Source organism: Myotis myotis, unplaced genomic scaffold (genome assembly GCF_014108235.1).
Source record: "Myotis myotis isolate mMyoMyo1 unplaced genomic scaffold, mMyoMyo1.p scaffold_m19_p_3, whole genome shotgun sequence".
Lineage (NCBI taxonomy): Eukaryota > Metazoa > Chordata > Mammalia > Chiroptera > Vespertilionidae > Myotis > Myotis myotis.
The window spans coordinates 27051819-27071368 of NW_023416335.1; the positions used below are offsets into that span (position 1 = coordinate 27051819).

Here is a 19550-nt window from a genome sequence, read left to right on the forward strand (position 1 = left end):
GGGGAAAAAGTGGGAGAGGGCCGGAGAGAGAAGGGACAGGGGGAGGAGAAAAAGAGGGAAGGGAGGGGAAGGGAAGGGGCGGGAGGGTAGGGCTTGGGGAGAGGCTGCTGAGAGGTGGGCGACGGGACGAGGTGGAGGGAGTAGGGCCGGAGAAGGGAGGAGGGGAAGGAGGAAAGGGAGGAGTCGGGGGAGGGAGGGAGAGCGGCGGCAGAGGCGTGGAGGCCGCGGGCCGGAGGAGGGGGAGAGGGCAGCGGGAAGGGGTTAAAGTTTGGGAGAGGGCACGGGCAGGCGGGGGAAGGAGGGAGGTGGGAGGGCCAGGCGGGGGGCGGGGTAAAGGGCAGGTGGGGGAGGAGTCGGGGAGGGACGGGGTCAGGAGGAGTTGAGCCCAGGGAGCCGTGACAGAGCCGGGAGGGGGAGGGGAAGACCCCCACAGGTCAGCCAGGAGCAAGGGGGCTGGGGTCCTGCCTCTACGCCTGGGGTCACTCCGACCCCCATCAGACCGCAGAGACATAGGCTGGACTTGGGGGTCAGATCGGGATCCCCTGGGCCCCACCCCACGTCCCGGGCTCACCCGCACAACGGGGTCCCACCAGCTCCCTCGATGGACCGGGCCAGACTCGGCCAGAAGGGAGATGGTGAGTCCTCTCTGAAGCCGGGTGCGCGGGACCCCCGTGCCGTAATCCTCCCTGAGCGCCGCGACCTCCCGGAGGAGGAGCCCGCGCTGCGCCCTCGAGGGGGCAGGGCCCGGGCCACCTGGCGGGCCATCCTGGGGTGGGAGGAGGCTGTGCTGCCCGTAGCAGGTCCAAACCCAGGGAATCTGGGCTCCGCAATCTATGAGGACTCTGGCTACCCCAGGGCACTCGGTATTTATGCAAAAGCGCCCCTCTGCGAGAGGCGTGCAGGTGCCGCGGAGCCCGCTGCTCGGGACCTTTCCTGGGAACACGTTTGCTAGAAAAGGGAAAAAGACCATGCCTTTCCATTCTTGTCTGCCAAGGTTCCCGGAAGATCTAGATTAGAACTAAACTTTAAAAAAAAAAAAGTGGTATAGAAAGACTGAAACATCCTAAATGTTTAGCTAGACATAAACTGTAATTGGGGCTTTAAAATGTCTGCATTTAGTGGGGAAAAGTGGGCAGCCCGTTTGAATAAAACAAAAACGGAGTTCTGCCCAGAGGAAAATAAATACAAACCCACAGGCGACTCCTAGAGCAAGACGCACCGGGTGAGGAGCCACCGGGGCCGCCTGAGCCCCGCACAGGGACTTGCCAACACCGAGCTGGAGGGGAGGGTGCTTGGGCCCTGACAGGGTGGGCCCTGCCCCTGGCGGGCCCTGAGGCGCACAGAACCACCTGAGGATTTGTGGAGAATGGGGCGGGTGCTCCCAGCCTGGGTGTGCACACTGGGGTCCAAGGTCTCCCTGCCTAGGATGCTGTGTCTCCAGGCACCACACTCTCCTGCCAGGTCTGGAGGCAGGTGGTGGGAGCTCCCTGAGAATAGGGGTTCTTGAATGAACAGAGCCAGCCGGATGGGCAAGGTGTGCTGGAGAAGGTCTGGGGGGATTTGAGGGGGACAGGAAATTAAATGGAAGGGGCACTCCCTTACCCAATAGCTTTGAACCCAGGAAACAGGAGGGGCTCATTACTGGAAACACCCCCAAAAACCTGTGAGAAAAAGGTCATAGTGGGCCAACTTGGTGTTTCATGCCTGTTTTTTTTAAACACCCCCTCCCCCCATTTCCCATGAAAGCATCAAAGGCCCCCTGGTAATAGAGATTCTCTCTGACAGGCTATGTTAAATATCATTTAATTGAGCGATAAAAGTCCAAAAGGAGGCAGCCCCTGGGGCTCGCCTGGGAGGAGCAAGCACCGCTGGTGCAGAAAATGAGGGAAATGGCCAGTGACCCAAGCCCGGACCCCAGCAGGAGAATGCCTGCAGGCTGCAGGCTCCGATCCCACAGCAGTACAGCTAGACCCCAACCTGCCGCAATGCGAGGCTTCCCACGCAGGATCCTGAGTAATCATCTCAGTTCTACACCCCACAAGCTGGCGTGGAACTGGTAGGCAGCTCCCTGGTACCAACAAACCAACAGACCCAGCCCGTCTTACCTTCTCCATGAACACTTACTGCTTTGGGACAGGGCCACAGTGAAAATACAGAGGACAAACCCCAAGACTTCTGTGCTGTTCAGAAAATCTTGGGACAAATTCTAAAGTTGAGGTAATTCAAGAGGAAATGAATTCCCCCAAGAACAACCGCCCAGCTCAGCTTATCACTGTCCTGAGCAGTGCCCTGCTGGTCTCTGGCTTGTTATGGTCAGATGAGTCCTTTGTGACTCTCTGTGGTTTTCACAGCCACCAGAGCCCCAGTGAGGCACACAGAAATTACCATCACAAAGGGGCTCTACAAAGTGCAGCGGAGGAGCAGAAGCCTAAGGGATAATTCTCGCGGGGGTATCAAGTGCTGCGGTGAGGAGATCCAGCCGTCATCCGTGTTCAGAGCACACAGTTCGTGTCTTGGCACATGCATGTTCTGAGCTCTGTCTGGAGAGGTGGGACTTTCCAGTTCACCTGCTGCAGATCCCACGTCAATCGCAGAGACCTAGAGCGATCACGTTGCATTTAGCAGCCTCAGGAAGGTTGTGAGAATGGGCATCTGTGGTCCGTTGTGTCTGGTCACTGTGCCCCAGGAAGCAGTTGAGAAAGGTTCATCTGCCTTCCAGATTTTCCCCAATTTCTCTGACTTGGTGTTTGAAACGTTCCCATTTGAGATTAAACTCTATGTAAAGCATTGCTCTCGAAATAAGTCTAGAGCAAAATAAACAATAACACCTTAGCTAGTAAACACTTACTGCTTTCCATCTGAGATGAAGGAAAAAAGGTGACAGGACACCCTTCCTCCCTCCCTTCCTTCCTTCCTTCCTTCCTTCCTTCCTTCCTTCCTTCCTTCCTTCCTTCCTTTCTTTCTTCCTAAAACCCGGGCACCCTCAGTGTGTTTTGGAATCTGCCCCCCACCCCCTCCCATGCTGAATCCAGGTGGAGAAGGAACAAGCTGGGACACTGGGAGCAAGTGAGGGCTGGTTGTTGGGAGAACTGAGGGGCCATCGTTGGGGGGTTGGGGCTGCCTACCTCATCCCCAGGCTTCAGAGAACCAGTCTGGAAAGGGAAGGGGGAAGGAAAACATTATCTTCTCCGGTCCCCTAAATCAGCAGCAACCCTGCTTTGACCCTGACAGACATCCTTCCCTCCCCTGCTCCTCCTGAAGGAAGGAAGGCAGGGGTCTGGTTTAATTGCTGCTCTGCTGACCATGGCTCCTCCCAGCTGGTGCCTGGGCCTCACAAGGGGAGGAGTTCTACAAGTCTACTGAATGCAAATGGCCCCCAAAATGCTGGCTGGGCAGGGCAGGGCAGGTGGGGTGGGGCCCAGAGCCCTCCAGGCATGGGATTTGTTCAGGCAGCAACGGGGTGCCTGGCTCTGAGCTAGACACGGGGCATTCACAGGGAACAAAGCATAGTCTGCAGTTCCATGGAGCTCACTTCCCAGAACCAAGCTGGGCTGTGAACACAGGCCAGGCAGGGGAAGAAGACAAGATGGGGCCCTAAGTGGTGGTGGTGGTGGGGTCCATGGGCCTTGAGTGGTGGGGGTCCCTAAGTGGAGCAGGGGACAAACCTGATTCGGGTGGGCTGAGGAGAGAGTGGCAGGCAACATCCAGACACCGTGGGAAGGTTTTATGAAAGGGGAGATGAGGAACGTGCCAGCAGCTGATGGGAGGCTACAGTTTCAGGTGGGCTCTCTGGTGCTGACAGGGACAACCAAGCAGATAGGGAGACGCTGGTGCCAGTTGAGAGAGGGGGAGATTGCTCACCTGCCACGGTCACCTCTGTTAGGAGAAAGGCTGCGTTCTGAAGAAATCGTGCAGGCGGGAGAAGTAGGTTACATCCTAACTTCTAGCCTTCCATTTCAGGAGGACTCTTCTTGCCTGTTCAGGTTCTGCATGTCAACGAGGTGCCCTCCCAGGCTCAGTGGCCCAAGGAGGACCAGAGGAAAGGCATGGTGGGTAAGCATTCGGTACAGCTCTGGGTGGGCATGCGAGCTCAGGTGTAGCTGAGCGGTGCCCTAGTTAAATACCCACCCACAGTCCCCTACTCATCTCTCCGCAGGCACCCTGTGTGCACAGCCTGTGTGCTCACCTGACTGCTCTAAAGCCAGACTAAATGTCTCAGTGTTTTCCCCAAACTATTATGGCTTGAATTGTGTCCTTCTTCCCAAAAGATGTGTTAAGATCCTAACCTCCAGTGCCTCAGAATGTGACCTTACCGAGGCAATTAGGCTAAACTAAGGTCATTAGGATGGGTACCTAACCCAATATACCGGTGTCCTCATAAACATGGGAAATTGGGCCACAGACACGAGCAGGGAGAATGCCACGTGGAGGTGAAGGCAGAGATGGGTGATGGGTCTACAAGCCAAGGGTCACCAAAGATCACCAGCTATCCCAGAAGCTGGGGGAGAGCGTGGACTAGATTCTCCCTCACGACTCAGAAGGAACCAACCTGTTGACATCTGCTCTGAGACCTCTGCCTCCAGGACTGAGACAACCCATTCTGATTGTTCAAGCCACCCAGGCCTGGTGCTTTGTCACAGTCGCCCGGAGAAGGAATACAGTGAGCAGCAGGTCGCTTGTTTTATGTTGCTCTTCCACTGAGTGCTGTAGAAGACACAGATAGGTTTCCAAGTAGGGCAGCCATTTCTGTGCTGCCTGATTCTTCTTTTATACAAACTGCCTCCCTATCTAACTGTCCTAAGACAACCTACAAATACTGACAATAACAGTGAGGTCTCAGGTTTCGTATGGTAATGTCATGGTCAAGATTTTAACCTCCATTTGCCGCTTATCACATACATTTTTTTTTTTTTTTACTTAACTAGTTTATAAAGATTGAGGAACTATAATCATCCATAAATGAAACAAAATCTTAGCTAATTAAAGCATGTTTATTTTGATACTTAATTCATATTTTGAGACTGTGTATAGCAGATCTTTTGAAAATTCTAAAGGTATCAAAACCATCTGAAATTCTCAAGAGGACATATTTATTCTTAGTTTACTTAAACCCTCTCCCTTTCTTTCAATCTTGTAAAAACCAAATGAATAAGGCCCTACCCAGTTTGTCTCAGCGGATACAGCATTGGCTTGCAGTCTAAAGGGTCCCAGGTTCAATTCCAGTTGCAGGCTCACTCCCATTGCAGAAGGCAACCAATCGATCTCTCTCACATCAATGTTTCTCTCTCTCTCTTTGTCCCTCCCCCTCCACTTTCTCTAAAAAGCAATGGAAAAATATCCTCGAGTGAGGATTAACAACAATAAAAAACAAAGACAAATGAATAAGAGCATTGATGAGTATATTTTTTCTCAACTTATGATTTTGTGTAACTAACTTTAAAGGATAATATAAACTCTTAATAAGTCATACATCCAGGAATCAACATTTTCATTAAAGTTTTAACAAATACATTAGGACAGTCTGTCAGCAGGCCCAGGGTGCAAGGCGTGGCCTTCTGTGGCTTCACGGTGTTGTGATTTCCCATATCTTGCTGATGGGTCAACAGAGCAAACAAAATGATGTGAGGACAGAGACAGGGTGCCTTGAGTAATCTGCTGTGGGCAATGAGTATACATTTCTCTGGACATCGAGCATCAAGTGCTTACTCAAGGTCCACCTCCTTTAGCCATAACCCCTGTACCCTAATTGTGGGTTGGATGTCTTTATGAATCAGATGAAGAATTTCATAACTAAACAGTTTCTCAGATTTCTGTGGGGCTTCTGTCAGGCTTGATTAAGACTCATACATGTATGTCAATGATGAGTTAGAAATCTGCCATCTGATTGGATGTTTCTGAGTGATTCTAGTAGCTCCCTGAATAATAAAAATGAACAAAGGTGAGCATTTTCCCTGAGGAAGTTAACATGACTAAATTTAGTGGTGTCCTCTGGTTCAAGAAAGGAATTGAGAAATTATGTGTGCCAAGATTTCTCCATGGAAGAGCTTAATAATGTATGGGTGTTGATCAAGCTGGGATGTGACCCAGAGAAATTAATGGTTGTACATTCCCCATGTATACAGGTGGATGGCATTGGCTGTTTACACCTGCCGAGCCTCATACCAATGTGCAATCTCCTGGCTCATCCGGTTTAATGCGGTCACACATTCAAGTCACCTGAGGCAGGTGTGAACAGTGGACACTAAACAGCAGCCAGCAGCACTGGAACCCTGGATTCACTTGTGGCATTTACTTCCTGGTGCAGCCCTGGCATTTTGTGGAGTTCTGTGTTGGCTACTGGGGTTTGGTCTGGGACAGTGAAGGTCACCCATTCCTTGTGTGTTCCTCAGTGCTTGCTGTGTGCTTGCTTGCTGGCATTCCAGGGATGGTGGGGGGAAAGTTCCAAATCTTTATCTATATTTTTATTGATTTCAGAGAGGGAGGAGCGATAGAAACATCAATGGTGAGAATCATTGATTGGCTGCCTCCTGCATGCCCCCCACTGGGGTCAAGCCCACAATCTGGGTGTGCGCCCTTGACTGGAATCAAAGCCAGGGCCCTTCAGTCTGACGCTCTATCCACTGAGCCAAACCAGCTCGCGCAAAAGTTCCAAATTTAGAATTGCACAGGACAGAGCCTGAGGCCTGACAGTCGCTCCCCGGGGTCTGGGGTGGTCCTTGAGGTGGTGACACCTCAGCTGAGCAGTCAGCCTTCAAACGGACAGTGCCAGCCTCAACTGACTCCACCCTTTCACTCATGCATGTCGGAGTCCCAGGAACTGAGACCTGCACCAGGCTTTGGGAGGGGATGGCAGCGGCCAGTGAGGGGCAGGCAGATGGTTACCAGAAGAGAGGTGCAGGGCTGGGGGAGATGAGGAGTGGGGGCAAAACCATAGCGCCCCCCACCCCCCCGAGGCAGGTGGGGCATTCCTGGGTGTTTAGGCAGTGCTGAGGACCTAACTGGTGGGCAGTGGTGGGCACACAGAACTAACTGGATCTCCATCATAACAGAATTGGGTGCGAACAACATAGCCCAGGAGACCCATGTAGGCCTGAGGGCCTGGAGTTTGGCCAAGAGGAAAGGGAGAGGAATCTAATGGAAAGGGGAAGCTTCGACTGCAGGAATGTGGCTGAAGGCATGGATCTTGGGTATGACCATCAGGGAAGGGGCCTGGGGATGGGCAGAGCATTAAGAAACCCCAATGCTGTGTTTCCTGTTCTGTGAGGCCCCACAACCACAGCTGGGCACTGTGGTCTCAGTGAGTGCAGGGGGACCCTGGGCCAGCAGGGGCAAAAAGGGGGGCAGAAACCACTCCACTCCTTTTCAGGAAAGCTGTTTCCACAGTCTGTTGTCCACTTTATCTGGCAACCAACATAAACCCTCACTTTGAGAGTGTTTTTCTCCGTTGCTTCTGTTTGCAGACATTTAAATCCAACTTCTCAGATGATTTTTATTTATAAAGAAACTAAACCAGACATTTTTTCTTCTTTATTGCAAGCAGATTCAAGTCTCCTGCTTAGATAATCTGCGGAAAACTCCAATATAATTAATACTAACTCATACTTTATCTACAGAAATAAAAGTTAAAAACAGCATACAAAATAAACTGTACAGAAATGTAAGATTTGGTTTAATTTATAATTTAATGTTTCAAAGCAGGTTAATGAATTACTATCAATTAAACATGACTGTCTGGAGGCTGACATTATCTTAAACGCACCTACTATAGTCAATAATTTAAAAATAAATTCCAGTATTTATGATGATGACAACTACAGATTCCATTCCTGCTAAATACATTTTTGAAGATTCTCTTTTATTGCATTACATAATCAATGGACATTTTAAATGGCGATGCAGACACACATTATAATTTTAAGTCACAGACAATATATGCATATTAAAATTCTGTGTATTTTGATAAGGTAAAAAATAAAGCTATATAAACTGATCTTTATATATTTTTTCTGCAAAAGTAGAATCACACTTTATAATACTTCCAACATGTCTTCATTAAAACTTTGTTGATAGACAATATCAGAATGATTCTCATTTTCATTTACCTACCCTCTACTTAAAAAAATGAATTAACCAACAGAAATTTTTCCTGTTTTTAAAGTTACAAATGGGAAACTTCTAAAAGAAACGTAGAACACAAGAAACTGCATACCACGGTGTTATACTGAGTTATCAAATAAATAATATTAATTTAAAGGTAAAGTAGAAGTGGTTGCTTTAGGTTATTACTAGTCAGTGCAAAAGAGGTGAACTTAGTGGTTTAAAGAAAAAGGCCAGAAAACTCCCTGTAGGTTGCACTGAACATTTGGTGATGCCCAGCAATTTAAGAATCGTGAGCACAGCAGGGGTGAGACATTTTTGTAGTTAAAGTTGCAAGATCTCACCAGGCCAAACTGCAGTTCTATAAACCTGTTATCGCAGAAGCAGGCTGCTTTCAGCCTCCTTCCCTAGTCCAGGAGGCCACCGCCAGGTGTCACCTGGTCTGTGTTCACCCTATTGAGTCAAATGCACAGGAGTGGGTTGATTTGGGTTCTAATAGGAATGCCAAGGGAAGGATGCTTTTTGCCTAGCTGCCCCGTGGCAGAGGGCCAGCCCGCGATCCTGAACTCCTGTGAAGACGCTGCAGCTGGGAGGGTCCAGATGCCACTTTCTGCCACTTGTCCTCAGGGCGAAGCTTTGGGGGAGGGAGGGTGTCAGTTGGGAGGGGAGAGGTTGGACTTCCTGCAAAGGAGGAGCTTGGGCTACCCAGCAGCTCCGCTCAAACCCAGGGGCTGCCCTGCAAAGTCTCTCCCCTCCTCCCCCCTCCCTGTATCTCCGTGGGCACTCGGCATGGAGGCCCAAGAAGCCTTGTCTTCTGGGGGCTCCTCACGTGATCCCCTTAGGAAGGAGGCAGGGATGCGTGGGGCCTGGGGAACGTGTGTGTGTGTGTGTGTGTGTGTGTTGTGTGTGTGCATGAGAACTGGCACATGTGCACATGTGTGGCTGTGAGTGGATGTGACGCTGGGAGTGAGAGAATGTGACATGGTCGGGACCACTCGTGCTTATAGATGACTGGCTGTTGGGCTGGAATGCGGGTTAGGAACCAGAAATTCTGACCAACATGGGAAATTATGAGTTAATGATCTACTAACATAGGCAGTCATGAATAAGAGTTTCAACACTAAGGAAAATGCTTAAAGTTACTTGCTTTAAAGTTAAAGGCAAGTAAATGCTAACTCCTATGAGGTGAAAAGAAATAACATTAATTAATATCTGAATATCAGAGACGTATCTGAAATGTCATTTCAGTGGGGCTCTTCTCTTCCTCCCTTTGTTCCTGTCTCCTGCCCCTCGCAGGCAGAGTCCCTTCATCTCTCTCACGTTTTTAGGAAACATTATGGAGCGTGTACAGGCTCAGTGACTTTCACATGCGACTTCAATGATCCGAGGTAAATGGTAACCGTCTCAATACAGGTGGAAAGAAGATACCGAACCATCAAGTAAGAAGCTTCTGTTTTAAGGCGGAAAGATGGAAATTAAAAACAAAACAAAAAGCAGATGAAATTGCAATGAACTGTGAAGAACAAGCATAGCAAAATATTACACTCTGAATATGCCTTCCAACGAATCACTGCCACCAGAAACACCAAAAACGAACAGGTGTAGAGAATAAAATCAAACCTGAAAATTCACATTCATCAGATATCGAGACATTCAGCCAAAACTCTCACCAGAATTTAAAGTGGCCAAAATTTCATCAACTTAAAAAATAAAAAGCTTTAAAAACATACTTTAAAAATTAGATATGGTATGTTGACAAATAAACGAATAAGAGATATAAACAGCTATGAAAATACTTCAGTGCAAAGGCAATTTTAAGATTCCTAAAAAAATACATTACAAAGAATTTGTTAACTAAACATACAGAGAATCTGTCCCCCCCTACAGGTATTACATTTATACCCATATTAGGTTCTTAAAAACGGTTGTAAAAATGTGCACACCATTGTTTGCAGGGTCTAGTGTGGATCAGAACGGCCAAGGGCTGCCACCACACACAGAACATGGGGAGTGTCAGGAAGACAGGATGGGATGGGTGGGTGTGGTGAGGACGACCCTCAGGACGGACAGGGCGCCAGACTTTCGTTACCTAGTCTTTGGTATGGTGTTCACACTTCCCCTCAATTCATCCCAACTACTCTGTGTTCACTGTTCACTGTTCTTACTGTGAATTTATCCCCTACATCAAATAAATACTTTCGGTGAAACATTATCGGATCAAATTGTGAAATTTGAACTTCCAAAACTATGTAACATCCAGCATCTCGGAAGCAGACTTGGGGTTCACTTACCAACATCCCCCAACTCCACAGCGTGAGATCGGCCAGCGGACCAGGACCCTGCTTTTAGGTTAGTTTCCGGGTGACACTTTTCTAAAAAGGCATCAGTTTTAACGTTTCAAGTTTGAATCTCACACTGAAATGTCTTCCTTATGGACCATTAAGGCTATAATGCCAACTAGGTTATTCCTAGAAATAGAAACGCCAGTGCAGGAGAGTGACAGAACTTGAACTCAGCAGCCTCCTGATGGTCTACCCACTGGACAGCATGCACAAGGCAGAGGTCGGACAGAAAGCTCAGCGTGAGCTTTGGTCAGAGCTACCAGGGCGGTGGCCGCCTAGAGTGGCGGTATTGCTTTTTAGAACCCACAGGCCATCTGGGGGCAGACCCGCGCGGGCCTGTGTAGATTTTGGAAGATGAACACTGCCCCTGGAGGCCACCTCTCCGTGAGGGCGCTGAAAGAGACCACCACCCTTCCCCTGGCCCCCACAAAATAAAGAGTAAACTGACACGCCTCGCCCTGGGAGGCAAAGATAAATCTCTCAAAACTGGTACCGGGAAAGCTTCAATGGCAGTACCGCCGTTCCGCCTACGTGAGGACTCTTCCCTCCCAGGGAACAGGAAAGGGAGACATGGAAACACAGAGTCCAAAACACAGGGGTCACATCTCCCTCAGAGAAACAAACTTTGAATCAGACGCAACCCTAAGAATCAGCTTCAGTACGCGGAGGGTTCTGAACAAAAGCAACAGCACAGCAGGCGACTCGATGGGGGATGGATGCACGATTACTCCGGTGTCTGTGCGGCAAGCGGAGTATCAGAGGGCTCTGGAGAAGGAAGCGGCTGCCAGATCATCGGGTCCGCAAGGGAGAGTCACGTCTGTGCTTCCAGGACGGTGTGGGGGTGACTGCCTCCCGCTCAGAGCTGGAGCCCATCTCCAAGCAGGCGTCCTCCTCGGGCGATGCGTGTGGCAGAGATGACGGAGGGCGCAGACAGAGACCTGACCTGGGACGGACGTAGCAGGCCCTGTGCACGCCTTCTTTTTAGCAGCCCAACGAAATGCCCGAGGCCACCAGGCCTGTGGGAAATGACAACGCAGACTGCCAGCCTCCGCACTCCAGATGGGTCCTGTGCCCCTTCCTCCTCCTCTGGGGGCAGAGGACAAGCACCGGCGTGCGCGGCGCACACCCGCGTGCAGGTCTTAAAGGCTTGAACTGGTGATCTGTTCGCCATCTGCCTCCCTGCAGGGCGCATGGCAGCAGGGTTTCCCGCTGGGATGGTGACAGGGGTCTGAGACACAGACCCTGGGAGGGAGGACCGAGCACTCCTTGCTCTCTGGGCACGTTAGCGTCACCTGTGTGGGGCAGATGGCCGAGGTGTGGGGGCTGTGCAGAGAGACGAAACGGCTGACTTCAAAGAGGTCCCGACTCTGGGTGGGCATGTCCTGTTGGGAAACAGAGAAGACAGAGTCAGGCCGCTCCGTAAGAATCCCACCCACGATGATCCGATGCAGTCACTGCATCGTCCTGGTCGGGGGCTCCCACTGCAGGACACCGGTCAGCCGGCGTCCATCCAGAGGCAGAGGCAGCGGTGACCCTCGGTCTGGCTACGAACTCCCCTGCTGTCCCATCGTTGGGTAAAGACAATGTTGACAAAGGCCTCAGGGACCAGGTCTGAGTCCTTTGGTGTCAGAGTGCCACGCCACCCCTCAGAGACGGGGCTCGCTGGCTCCCGCCTATGCTTATCTCTAGTCACACAAATGGGGCCATGCTGTTTCTTAACAGCCCAGGGAGACCTGCGACTCGTCCTAGACACCTTTACATTGAGCAGGCAGGGAGTGAGGGGCAGCCAGCAAGAAGAAATCTATTTAAAAAATATATATTTTTATTGATTTCAGAGAGGAAGGGGGAGGGAGAAAGAGAAACATCAATGATGAGAGAGAATCATTGATCAGCTGCCTCCTGCATGCCCCCAACTGGGGATTGAGCCCGCAACCCAGGCATGTGCCCTGACATGGAATCGACCTCTGACCTCCTGGTTCACAGGTCGATGTTCAATCACTGAGTGCCCGCCGGGCGAGGAGAAATCTATTTTAAAGGAATGAGCATTCCCAGTGTGCCTGCTTTGGGGTAGAGGAGGGGGTTGACAAATCTGAAGAACCTAGCTCAGTGTGAACACGGCTGCGTTTCCTCTCCTTGTATTTTGGGCCCAGACACAACACCAGCTTCAGCTGACAGGCAACAGTGCATCCGTGCCAGACCTGCCTGGGCTAACGTTCAGCACTCCTTTTTTATTTCCAAAGAGGGCCTTTCCTGATTGACCTGTGAAGGGAAGCCGTTTCCACCACCAGGGACGAGGAATGAGATTGTTCTGGCACACCGAGCACCGAGCACACCACGCGGGGACCTCACGCAACTGCACGTGGAACCACGTTCACCACGGCGTGTGGATGTGCACGTTGGGGATGTGTGCACATCCACATGTGTGTACACGACACTCAACCATATGCAGTCCAGCCACTCTCAGGCAGGTAACTTACCTGGGACAGAAATACACGTGTGTGTGTAAAAATGATTTCCGTTTTTTTGTTTGTTTTAAATGAATCTTTGTTATCAAAACGGCACAGCACAGCAAAACTTTGGAGGAAAAACAGACAGTTTGAAAGAGCACAGCACACCCAGGGGGCCTGCCAGGCAGCATGGTGGACGCCGTTACCTATCCATGGGCTAATCACGCCTCGGCCCCGGCAAGACGTCCGTCAGCAGTGGCCTGTCCGGGCTCAGCGCGGCATCGACCGCTGTTTTGGGTTTCGAGCTCTTCTGCAAGGCGAGGAAAGACACTGAGATGGCTGCCACACGGGGAACCAAGGGAGCTCTCTGGGCCGCTGAGGGCAGAATCCGGCCGTGCAGCTGGGGTGGAGGCCAGTGCCCACGAGGGCCGCTCACTAGGCCCCTCTGCGTGAATGGGGCATGTTGGATTCATCTGGAAGTCTGTGCAAAACCCGGGGCAGATGGGCACGGGGCTGTCAGTGTGGGCATTCCCAGGGGCTCTGCTGGGGAAAGAGGTGGTCTTCCTAACAGGAGGGAGCGGATGCAGAGAGGATGGGCCACGCGGGACAGCAGGGTCTCAGCTGAAGGGCCACCTGCTGGGCCTGCTCCCAACCCAGCAAAGGCCAGCCTCTGTTGCGAGCACAGGAAATGCTTCCAGAGCCAAAAATCCTGCCACACTCAGCTGAAGGCTTCTCAAGTGCCATTTACTAGACAGCTGCCCTCCTCCCAAAAAAAGCACCAAGGTTCCCTGAGGGGAGGATCTGTGTGCCTATCATCCCTGTCCTTCTGCCTGTCTTCCTGTCTGCCCCATCATTCTGTCCTCCCATCTCTCCTTTTCCTTCTGATCCTCAGCCCTGTCTCTAGTCAAACAGAAGAGTCTTGCCCACGGCTAGGATCCTGAAAGCTCAGTGCTGCAGGTCAGCGGGGCTGGGAATATGAACACTAAGATTTTCTAGTCTGATCATATTAGTTCCTCAGTAATAGGAAGAAGATTTTAAAAAGTGAAGAACCACAGGTCTGAATTGCAGAATGTCTTCTGGGAAGAAGAATGAGCTAAACAGGAGGTAGAGTTGTTGCCCTTTGAATTATATATAATTTAATTATATATAAAAAATATAGGTAGCTAGAGATAAATATATATATATGTATAGACATACATATATATATGAAACCTGGTGCCTGCAATGTTTTACTTTTTAATAGAACAGGTTAAAAGAAAAACAAATCCATCCATTTGAAGTACTATATGTTCCATATGAGAACTAGCCAAATGTTTATTCCTCCAAAGTTTTGCAACCATCTGGGTGGTTTTATAGCAACACCAGCCTCACCTCGTGCGTGCCAGGAGCGCGCTGGCTGCAGGAATGCTGTGTGCAGGTGTGGGTGTGGGGACACCTGTGGTCACACCCCGTGTGGCTAGACACCACAGAGCACTCAGTGACAACCTGCTCCAAGCAGCCAGAGCCTGGCTTCTGCAAAGGTACAGAAGCGAATCAGCTCTCACTAAACTGCAGTTCGAGCGCTCACTTTCAGCCCAGAGCTGGCATGACTGGATCAATTTCATCAGTGGCCCTGGGACTGATTAAAGTGTCCCAATAATTCCATCCTGAGCCCTTTCAGATATGTAGACAGCGACATGAGGCTAGGTAATTAATTCTAATTCTGATGGCACCAGATAAGGAAACTTTGATTGCCAATAACCACTTGAACTAAAAAAAAAAAAAAAAAAAAAAAAGTGCCATCTTCTTAGTTAAAAAATAGTGTTTAAAATGTATAGAGGAGGAGCTGTTACTTAAAGAAAAAAAGAGCCTTCCCTTGCTTTAGGCATTTTCCTATTTAAACATTTTCCTAAACTGCATTAGTACACCATAAATACCAAATGTGTGTTCAAAGTAGCATTACTTTGGGGGAACACATGAATGTGGTATTTGGGTCCATGGGCATACAGCTGGAAAACAGACATGAGTTAATGCGTTGTCCCTCAAATCTTGGCTCTGATAAAAGGCTTTGATCCCAGGCGACTGCCACAGAGAAATGCTGTGTGGTTGGCTCTCCATGGCTGAGAAACAGGCTACTACAACCATTGAAAGCAAAGCAGAAGGCTTTTTCTAGAAATAATCAGATTAAGACAAAATTTTTAAAAATGAATTTGGTAGAACTTTTGACTCAAAACACATTTCTCCTGGCTTTGTCCACAGCCCAGATGGCTGGCCCGAGCACACTGCCCTGGGGAGGCCTCAGTTTCCCTGTCTGCAGAATGGATTTAAGAGGTGAATGTGAGCGAGGAGGTCTTGCTACCCATCCTCTTTGGGCTGCGGAGAGAAGGACGGCACTGAGGAAACTTTGCTCACATCGGGTCTTGTGTGACTTAGAAACTGCCACACCCACACCTGCATGTGTAGGAAGCACGAATTTAAGGCAGCACAGCCCGATGCGCTCAGCTGGGCCTGAGTGAAGACGCAGCCGCCCCTGCAGGTGGGATAATACTTCCAATGGACGCTGAGAGAGAAACACTGGTTAGTGGTATTGACAGAAATCACAGTCCACATGACCTTCCCACATCCAGGTATGAGTCAGCCCTGTATGTCCTGGTGTGGTGGTGGTTATCACAGACATAGAAGCCGTGAATACCAGTGTGTTCGACAGCTCTTGCTATTAAAAGTCAGCCCTCTGTTGTCCTGTGACTATAAACTCAAACATGCAAAAAGACAGAAAGCATCACCTTATTCCGTCAGAAACTCAGGCTGCTGGAAGTCTGAGAAAGCATAAAGATGGTGGACTGCTCGACAGAAAGGCACTGGTTCTTAGCCTGGCAGTCCCAGGAGGTTCAGGAGGGGCCACGCACATCATTAGATAAGGTAGCAGTGTTATTTAGCCACAGAGGTCAGAAGACGGAAGGGAGTGAGGAAAGGAAGAGAGAAACAAGAACAACGGTGAGTCTGATTAAATGCCAACGATGTCCCACATACACCAGTGCAGCGTGCTAAGCGACCGGACAACGTGGGCCACGTTCCTAACAGTCCTGGCCCCCCTGCACCCCCCTCCCCGTGTCCGGGGACACTCACTTGCTAGAAGGCTGTGTGGACCTCATTCCTGCTGTATTTCTCCTCCTTGCCAGCAAAGCCCTAAAAACATCCCTGTCCTATATCACTTGTTTAAAGGTGAAAACTCGAAACAATTCATAGGGCAGTTAGACGTGCACGCTCTCGCCGATTTCCTGAGTTTGTGTTAGCGCCGGCTTTACAAACATGGCAGGTACATACAGGAGGGAATCGCTAGGAACTGGTGCCGCTGGCTTCCACATTTTAAATGAACACCAGAGTTCTGGGAAAGCTCACCAACCCAGATCCCATTCCATTGCCGGGATCAAATGGGGTGAAAAAAGGCAGTGCCAGACCACGTCCACGGCACCCCAGTGGGGGCTACCTGTTTTCCATCCCAAATGTGGGCCAACAGCACTTGGAGATCCAGACCACTGGGGCCGTGTAAGCTTTCCGGAGTGCCTCACCACTGCTCCCAGAACCTATGACATGTCCTCTTCTGCCTTACAGCTGCCCTCTCTCCTTCACCTGCACAACCACCTGTGCTCTACGAGGAAGACATGCAACCTGCAGGAACAGCCTCAGCTGTGGCTTCCGCCCTCTCACCAGGGCCCTTCCTTCTCCTTACTGAGGCTCTGCACCTCCATGGGCAAATCACAGGGATGAGGAGATGGAGGACATGCCCTCCCTGAAATTGCAGGGATGAGGGGGTGGGGGATGTGACCTCCCTGAGATTGCAGGGGTGAGGAGGTGGGGGATGTGACCGCCCTGAGATTGCAGGGGTGAGGGGGGATGTGACCTCCCTGAGATTACAGGGGTGAGGGGATGGGGAACGTGCCCTCCCTGAGATTGCAGGGGTGAGGGGGTGGGGGACATGCCCTTCCTGAGATTTCAGGGGTAAGAGGATGGGGGATGTGCCCTCCCTGAGAGCTCTTGGAAGGGCCAGTGTGGTTTTGGAAAGCTCTGAGTGACATCTTCTGGTGTCCTATGCCAGTTTGGTCACTTTGCATATCTCACTTCTTACCTGAATCCAGAATTCAGTTTATTTGCCTCAGTTTGCGAATGTGGAAAATAAGTAGCCTAACTACCAGAATTTCCCAGTGTAAATGCTAAAGTTTTAAGCCAAATTCACCATCCCTAAAAATAATGCAATTTTATCTTTAAAATAATGATTGATTTAAAAAAAACTTTTTTAGATTTACATGAAATAATTGGTCTTTTGTATTGGTTTAATCTTTTTCTTATTTCAGCTGACTAGCTGCTTAGGTCTAACCATTGGTCATTTTGAATTTTACCTAAGTTAATGTTTAAAATCATCTACCATGAAATTTATTATAATACCTGTAATGATGACGCTTTCAACCCAAACCTTTCATGCTACCCTTGGTAATGACCATGTCCTGCTCTGAATCTGGGGACTGCAGCGCCCATGCCCCTGCGGGAGCAGCTGGGTACCTGGACTCTCTCTGTGGCGCTGGGCCACAGCTGCCTGCACAAGACTTTCTTGAGAACGTCGGGAAGGAGGCTGATCGTGATGAGCAGGATGATGGCCAGCCAGGCAGGGCCACTGGATAACATCTGGATGAACACATAGTACATCCTTTGATAATTGAGGAATGGCCTGGAGCGTTGGGGGAAAGAAGAAAAACAACAGGATGGCAGGTCAGAAATCATCAGGAGAAACGCTGAAATCCCGCTCTGTTTCCCCCACTGGCACAAAGAGCCCCTTTGTCCTGGCAGCTTTAACTTCTGGCACCGATGGCCATTGGGCAAGCCACTGAACCTGCCTGCTTCGAATTAATCACAGACCTCCTGGGGTGGAGAACTTCCCCTCTAACGCTGGGGTGTTCTGAATGGGAAAAGAGGAGGGAATTGCATGAAGTCATCCCAAAGGGAAAAGAAGTCCCTGAAGTTCAGTTTCAGAATCACAAAAAGGATTTAAAAAGATTAAAATGGGTAATTTTTTTTGGTATCACAATGGCTATTAACATGAAGATTTACAAAGGTCCTGTTCATCAGAGCTCTAGTTAACTACCTAAAGCTTAGGCCATAAAATTCTTTAAAATTGTCTATAAAAATACAGAGCATGAAATGGCTTTCCTGTCAGGCAAATCTATACCTCAAAGGAAATATCTATATTGGGCTCCATAAAAGAAGTTGAAGAGGATGCAGCAATTGACATAATGCTGAACCTGATTTACAGTTTCATGATCCCTAAACCCCAAGGCCCAGGAGCCAGTCAGAGAAGTTTTCGGGATGAATTTTCCTCTTCCATGGCTGCAGCTTTAACAACTTGGGAAAGTTCGCTAGTACTTCAGGGATTTTTTAAAGCTTGGCACAGGGTTGTTGGAAACCCACCCAAAAATTAGATCTAAGATTTCTCTATTTCCAGATCGCAAAGAACATGTAATGCATGGCTTTGGTCACGAGAGGGCAGTAATATAATGAGAGGTTCAGCAACAGCCAACATGGGGACAAGGTTGATCACAGAGGCTTCTCTACTCTCAGGGGCTGCCCCGTGTTTCTCAGGGCCTGTGCTCAATATTGAAGTTGCAAAGTGGAGGGGATATTGCTTCTGGACTCACATCCAGCCAGGCCTAATCGAAAGAGGCACTCCCTCCCAGGTCATAGCCACTGGGGCCTCCTCACTTACCTTCCCCTAGGCCCAGCCCTGCTCAGGAAATGCTCTGCTTTACGGGGAAGGTAGAAATGTACACAGGAGAATTATAAAACAATATGGTACCTTCATGACAGGAGAATGAATAAATGCTTAGGGGACGAGGCGGAACCGTCTGTGAGGTGATTCGAGGGAGGCATTGAAGAGGACAATGAACCACAGGGTTTTGAAGGATGAATAAGAGCTCAAGAGGAAGGCTAATTGGAAAGGGCATTTTTGGTGGTAGGAAGAGCATGGGCGAAGGTGTGTTTGTGACAGTACCAGAACACAGGTCAAATGCAGCCACTTCTTGCCTCATCAGGATTGACCAAACCGACATTGCTTCTTGAATGCCTTGTTGCAATAATATCTAAACCACATGTCCTGTCTGCTTCATGTTCATTTTCAACACGGTGGTCTTTCTAAAACAGCAACCAGACTCTGCCACTCCCTCTGTTTAAAATCCTCGATGCTGTTCCACTGTTGTCAGATTGGGGCTATGGCCCTACCTGTCCTACAGGCCCAGTGCGGCCTGCTCCTACTTACTTTTCCAGCTGGACCAAAGCTCCTCTCCAGTCACAGTGGACTTGCCATGGCCCTGCCACAATGCTTTTGCACATGCATCTCTCTTCCTTAGGGCTCTGTCTGGCATCAGGCTGCCTCGGCCCAGTGGCGCTGCTCTCTCTGTCCATCTTATCACTTGCAGTGTACGGAGAATGTGGTTGGGAGGAAGACGGAATGAGACATGCGCTGTCAAATACTCAGCCCATGCCTCATTCTAGGAAGCATTTAATAAGTGAGACCTGTTATGATGATGGTGATTTTCTCCCAGGTTCCAGTTTAAATAACAATTTTATTTTGAGAAACCTTCTCTGACCTTCAGTGTGAAATAGGCCCCTTGCTACAGCATCCAGTTTGTTCCTCACT

General features: G+C 49.7%; 1 protein-coding gene across 11 annotated transcripts in view; it reads right to left on the bottom strand.

Annotated features, from left to right (window-relative positions):
* Nucleotides 1-7514: 7514 nt before the first annotated feature.
* ATP11A (ATPase phospholipid transporting 11A) overlaps nucleotides 7515-19550 on the bottom strand; it is a 145465-nt gene continuing 133429 nt past the window's right edge. For 5 of the 11 annotated variants that reach the window (XM_036301759.1, XM_036301757.1, XM_036301765.1 and 2 more), the window contains 2 exons: nucleotides 17423-17588; nucleotides 7515-11821 (listed from right to left, as the gene is read on the bottom strand). In XM_036301759.1, the coding sequence (XP_036157652.1) occupies nucleotides 11579-11821; nucleotides 17423-17588 (409 nt within the window). In that variant the 3' untranslated portion in view covers nucleotides 7515-11578. The other 6 variants (XR_004966396.1, XR_004966395.1, XM_036301760.1 and 3 more) reach the window with 6 other exon arrangements.